The following is a 5,869-nucleotide window of genomic DNA, read 5'->3' as shown; positions in this document are numbered from 1 at the left end:
TTCGTCAGGATCCCTTTATTTTAGCGCCAACATCTTTTTATTTTTCACTTTAAACGGAGGAAAAAACATAGGAATCTTTTTCAACAAAATAATAATAATTCTCCCTCTTCCTCCACAATACAATAACACAATGAAAAATTACAAAAGGAATCCCTCGTTTTCAACCCAAGATACTAACGCCAATCAAAATCTGCCACGTAACCCAAACAAGACTGCATCGCAGAAACGCCACGTGTCATGTCTAGCTACCTCCGGTGGTGGCAGCCGCACCCGATAAACCCTCACGTGAGGGAAATACCCCGCTCGTGCTTCGGCCCTGCAAAACTATTTTTAATCACTCCTAAATCCAACGGCCGAGATCAAAAGTTGGACAACCCTTCTATGAATTAAGACCGTTCCTTTCATTTCCGCATCTTGAACCGTGCGATGGAACAAACGCGAAGATCTAACCATTGAAAATTTACAAACAAAAATTGAATTTTCAAAAGCTTCGGAGAGAGAGGGAGTGTGTGTTCTTCTCTTCTCTCAGCTCCTCCTCCTCCTCCTTCTTCTTCTTCCTCGAAGCCCTTCCCTCTGAAAATCGCAATTTTTTTTCCTCTTCCATTTCTCTCTTTCAAGGCTTTGTTTTTCTCTCTCAAGAACTTTCTGGTGCGGCGTGTTTGGATCGAGGTTCCGTCGAATTGTTTGCAGTTTATCGGGGGACTTCTGTTTGGAGCTGCGGAATCTCTGGTGTGAGAGTTTTTTAGTTTAGGGTTTTTTTGTTCTTTCAGTTTCTGAGGTAATAATCGGAATCGGTGGGTGAAGTTTTCATCTTTTGGCGTTTTTAGATTTTCGGGTAAGAGGAAAGGGAGGAATTTGGGACTTGGGGTGTGAGAAAAATTTGATTTTCTTCCTTACATCTTTTTGCTTTTCTTGGGTTCTGAGTGTGATGGGGGAAGGTGAAGGAGGAGGGGTTGATGGCGGTTCAAAGACTGCAACGTCATCGGTGGATGCTGCTGTAACGACGCCGGTGGAGGCTCCTACGGGGAAGAAACTCGCCCGACAGCTCGATTTTACGGCCTTGCCGGAGAAAAAATCGCAACAACAATTGCAACAACGATTGCATTCTCAGGTTCAGGTGCAGCAGCAGAAGCAGATTGTGGCTCCGGTGATAGCGGCGCAGCCGCAGATTATGGCACAGCCGTCGGTGGTTGTAAAGCCGGTTCCTTCGCCGCAGGCACCTGCAGTGAAAGTGGGGTGAGTTCTTGTTATTACTGTGATTAAAGCTGTTTGAGCTAATTCAGTGCTGTTTCTGATGTCTGAAGGTTTTTTACTGTAGAACTTGGATTGTGTGTTTTCTTACAAGGTTTGAATTTGTGTTAAGAAAGTGGTATTTTTTAATTATAGGATTGGATGTTGGGTTTCACTCTCTTTGTATTTTTGAGTTGCATTTGTTTTAACTGAGCTAACTAATTTGTGTGGCTGTATCAGGGTGGGATCGTGGCTTTGTGAGGAAGATTTTGATTTTTCTGTTTGGGGTACCAATGCATGTGCAATGTTTTGGTTTGCACTTTGCAATTTCCTCATGCACATCTCTTAGCTTTGATGTGTTTCTTTCTTAGTTCCACTCTGCTTAACGAGTTGTTTATTGACTTATATTGGTCTGTTTCTGTGTGAAACGAAATGGTGGTGGTAGTTGAATATTACTTTAAGTAGCTTGTTAGTAACTTCAAAATTATAATTTTCTTGCGACGGTGATTTCCGAATTATGAAGTGTATGCTTGTTTAAGATACTTCTCATTCTCAATGCAAACAGCTGCAGAGCTGAGGGAAAAGTAGCTCGCTTTTGATAAAAGTGCCAAAGTGCATTGAATTCATGTTTTTATGTCTGCATTACGAACCAAGCAAGCTTGAAGTTGTATATAGTAATTTTTATTTTTGTTTAGCCTTTTAATAGTGGGGTTACGATTATGAGATATCAGCGACATGATTTTATTAAACTTTCCGGTCTCGTGGCTGTGTTAGTACTTTTGAACACCGAAATCCCGGTCATTTAATGCGGTTTGTTTCCCTCTTGACTGGGAGCAACGGTTATGGTAACCGGGGATGGTGCATCCGTGCATGTTTTTCTTTACTTTAAGGTTTACCTGATGTCTTTTCAAGGCGAATATTTTATTAGAATTTTTTGACTATTTAATAATATACTTCTATTGCTAATATTTTCCCTAATTTTTACACCAAGTTTTCTATGTTTTTGTGTCTTACAGTAGTATTTCTCATACAATCTGATTGATCTTCATTCAGTGTAATTTCATAAGTTACTTGTTGAAAATTGAAGCATGTATTTCTCAATTATGGTAAAATGGTAGGTCGTTTGGTATTATGGTTTCTGATTGAACTGATGTATATGTGAATAATAAATACAAAGATATGCACTTTGACTACATTGCATGCAAATGGCCTTAGGAAAAGCTCAAGCTACATGTTTTGGTCTCGTATTAATTTATCTTTTCTTTTCTTTTCTTTTCAGGAAACCAGAATCTCCAAAATCAAGATCAAGACCTAACTTTGATATAAAGGAAGCTACTCCAAAGAAGCAAAAGCAGTGCAATTGTAAACACTCTAAATGTTTAAAGCTGTAAGCAAAACTCTCCCTCCCTCTCTCTCTCTCTCTCTCTCCCCCTCTCTCTCTCTGTGGATGGTCCTATGAAAGCTTTTTCTGTAGACGTATGCATGTTTGGATACTTGTTTTTTTCACTTTTATGTTGCAACTACGAAATACAAAATTGTTCTTAAGAGCTCATATTAATTTTGTATATGTTGCTATTTTTAGCTCACTAATTGTCAGAAATTGGTTTTCTTTTTTCTTACATACTAATGCAAAAGAGATATTAATGACCGGGTTATCATTTTTCGTACTCTTTATTTTGTTTGATTTCATTCTTGTGCTCAGAGTTAATGCCCAGGCATTACTAATTTTATTCTAGAACTTTGATTTTTATTGTTACCTTCCATTCTTTTCTTGGATTTTCATCAGTTTCCTTGATTGATAGATGAGCATAACAATTAAATGCATAATTCTGGATAATATTATGTGTATTTCCTTGTTCTATTTCCATGATTACTCCCCTGGCTATATCATATGTATTTATTATGCATGGGGTAGTTTTAATATGAAATTGCTGGTTCCATGGTCAAAGGCTCAATTTATCTGAATTTTGGTTGTCCAGCAATATACTTTCCTTTCCAGAATATCAAAATATCTATTGTTTAAGTCATATTTCCCTTTATTGGAGCTCATTGTACAATTGCACCATATTGGCTGCAATACAATGTTAAATGGAGCTAACTTTTTTCAATATTTTGAGCAGATATTGCGAATGTTTTGCATCGGGAATATATTGCGACGGTTGCAATTGTGTAAATTGTTTCAACAATGTTGAAAATGAGGCTGCTAGACGAGAAGCTGTTGAAGCTACTTTAGAGCGCAATCCAAATGCATTTAGGCCGAAAATTGCAAGCAGCCCCCATGGAACCCGTGATAGCAGGGTATGTAGGTCTAATTTTTTTGTCAAGTATTGTGTAATCTGATGTTTTTTGTGGTAGATATAGTGGTTTTATTAATTAAAATGTTTTTTGGTTGGACGCATATTGCAACTTTATGCTGATGCATGACATTGTCGTTTATATCTCTGTTGCTGACGCAAGATATTGTCATTGTTATCTTTATGTTTTTCATTCTTTTTGGCTTTATGGCTGTATGTTTTCTATATTCTGATTGGAGATCACTTTTCATCATGTGACGCTCTTTTCCGAGACAAAATCTAAGCTATTGCGTCATCCATAATCTTGGAGTCAAACCATTTTCTTAATACAGAATTAGACAAGCGTGTTTAAATATTTTTACCGTCTCCGTTGGTTGCCTTCTTCCCCTTCTCTTTCATTGTGTTGACTTAATTTTCTCCAAAACTTAACTTTAATTGGTTATTCCTTTTCTAGGCACGGTTAAATAATTTACTTATTTTTTACATCCTTAATTATTTAGAAACTCTTAAAGTCAATATAGAATGCTAAATTGAATCATAGCGACTCTTTTTCAATCGATGCCGATACAATAATGTGTCTTTGCAAGAAGATTGACTTTTCATGGTATATGTAACGACAGGAGTTTCTTCGTAGTAAATTACTTGCAAGTTTCTTTTTTATGTTCTATATAAATGACGAATAAAGGTGTTTTAAACTCTGTATATTCCTTGTACAAGAAAAATATGTTGGATAAATTTTTATTGTATACTTAAAAATCCTTGGTTTCTCTATTGTTGAGTGTTTAAATTTGAAAACAAATGTAGGAGGAAGCTGGTGAAGTTTTAATATTAGGAAAGCATAACAAGGGTTGCCACTGTAAGAAATCAGGGTGTCTCAAGAAGTACTGTGAGTGTTTCCAAGCCAACATCCTTTGTTCTGAAAATTGTAAATGCATGGACTGCAAGAATTTTGAGGGAAGCGAAGAGAGACAGGCCTTGTTTCATGGAGATCAAAATAACATGACATATATTCAGCAGGCAGCAAATGCTGCAATAACTGGAGCAATTGGTACATCTGGTTATTCATCACCTCCGGTATCCAAGAAAAGAAAAGGCCAGGAAATCTTCGTTGGGCAAACAGCCAAGGAACCATCTGTTAGCAAGTTGGGACAACAGGTAAAACTTGCTCATAACCTAACACGTGCACATACTGAAGCTGAGTTTACATTATTTAATGTTTTCATTTGGCACAGCTGTTTTTTGTCGCACAATTGTTTTCCCAATGCTAGTTAAATTAGTATATTCATAACCAAGTTCGATTTAGTTTATTGTGTGAAATTTCTAATTTAGAATTCGAATGAGAAGAATCAAACTAAGTGAGGTTGAAACTTTTGGTTCAATACCCTGATAACTTGACAACTCCTCCAAAAGCTCAACCATATACAAGTTATTCGCATTGCCTAGCCGCTGTTTATAGTGAATTTACTCATTGGTATCTGTTTTATTGCTGGACTTATATACACTATCATCATGGAATGCTTTTTTATTGTTCACCAGGTAAACCATGTCCGAAGTCCAGCTCCATCCCCATCCTTGCCCTCCCTTCCGGGCACTCGTGTTGGAACTGCAACACTTGGTCCTTCAAAATTTTCATACAGGTAAACTTGGTCATATATATGAAATGAAGATAAATTTATCACATTTTAGTTACTGACATTATTATTCTTGAAGGTCTCTTTTAGCAGACATCATACAACCACAGCACTTGAAAGAGCTTTGCTCAGTTTTGGTGCTGCTATCTGGACAAGCTGCAAAGACACTTACAGGTATTTGACTATCTAAATCACTAATCACCAATTATATGCTATTGGTATGTCATGTGAAGGTCTTCTATTTTATTCTTCCATGTATGAATTTAGCGGTATTAAGTAGTCATCATAGTTTTTTTTATTGTGGATGGCGGCTCCTGGTGGTGAGTTAAAAATCCACCATAAAACTATGGCGGATGGCGTTGCGGGAAATGACGGACTACCGAAAAAATACATATATATGCACAAAAAATGCAGAAAAACTGCAAATGTAATAAATTATAAAATCTAATCAATTTAAGCAATTTTCTCCTCGTAAGGCATCCAATTAATTCTGCAAATGCAGTAGCAAATTCAACAAAATAAACATAACATTAAGTCATAACACACCATAAAACATAAGACAGAGAACTTAAAAACTAAAAATTCACAAGAAAAACCAAAGCCATTGCCTTATCGTGTTCTTAAACTAACAAATGACAAAATAAACTATCTAAATTCTAGTTCTCATCAAATGTATCCAAGTCAAGTATTATTAACACAACTAAACCTACTTCA

The 5,869-nt window shown here is 36.6% G+C and overlaps 1 protein-coding gene across 1 annotated transcript in view; it reads left to right on the top strand.

Annotated features, from left to right (window-relative positions):
• The window catches only part of LOC107644392 (protein tesmin/TSO1-like CXC 5), a 7,787-nt gene continuing 2,410 nt past the window's right edge, over nt 493–5,869 (top strand). Inside the window, exons 1-6 of the mRNA XM_016348233.2 lie at nt 493–1,236; nt 2,510–2,617; nt 3,351–3,528; nt 4,329–4,679; nt 5,061–5,161; nt 5,235–5,329. Of these exons, the coding sequence (XP_016203719.1) occupies nt 929–1,236; nt 2,510–2,617; nt 3,351–3,528; nt 4,329–4,679; nt 5,061–5,161; nt 5,235–5,329 (1,141 nt within the window). The 5' untranslated portion in view covers nt 493–928. The remainder of the gene's footprint in view (nt 1,237–2,509; nt 2,618–3,350; nt 3,529–4,328; nt 4,680–5,060; nt 5,162–5,234; nt 5,330–5,869) is intronic.

The sequence above is a fragment of the Arachis ipaensis genome, chromosome B05 (genome assembly GCF_000816755.2).
Source record: "Arachis ipaensis cultivar K30076 chromosome B05, Araip1.1, whole genome shotgun sequence".
In the NCBI taxonomy this organism is placed as follows: domain Eukaryota; kingdom Viridiplantae; phylum Streptophyta; class Magnoliopsida; order Fabales; family Fabaceae; genus Arachis; species Arachis ipaensis.
Note: the sequence above shows the minus strand (reverse complement) of the source record. Positions and strands in the feature narration are given on the sequence as shown.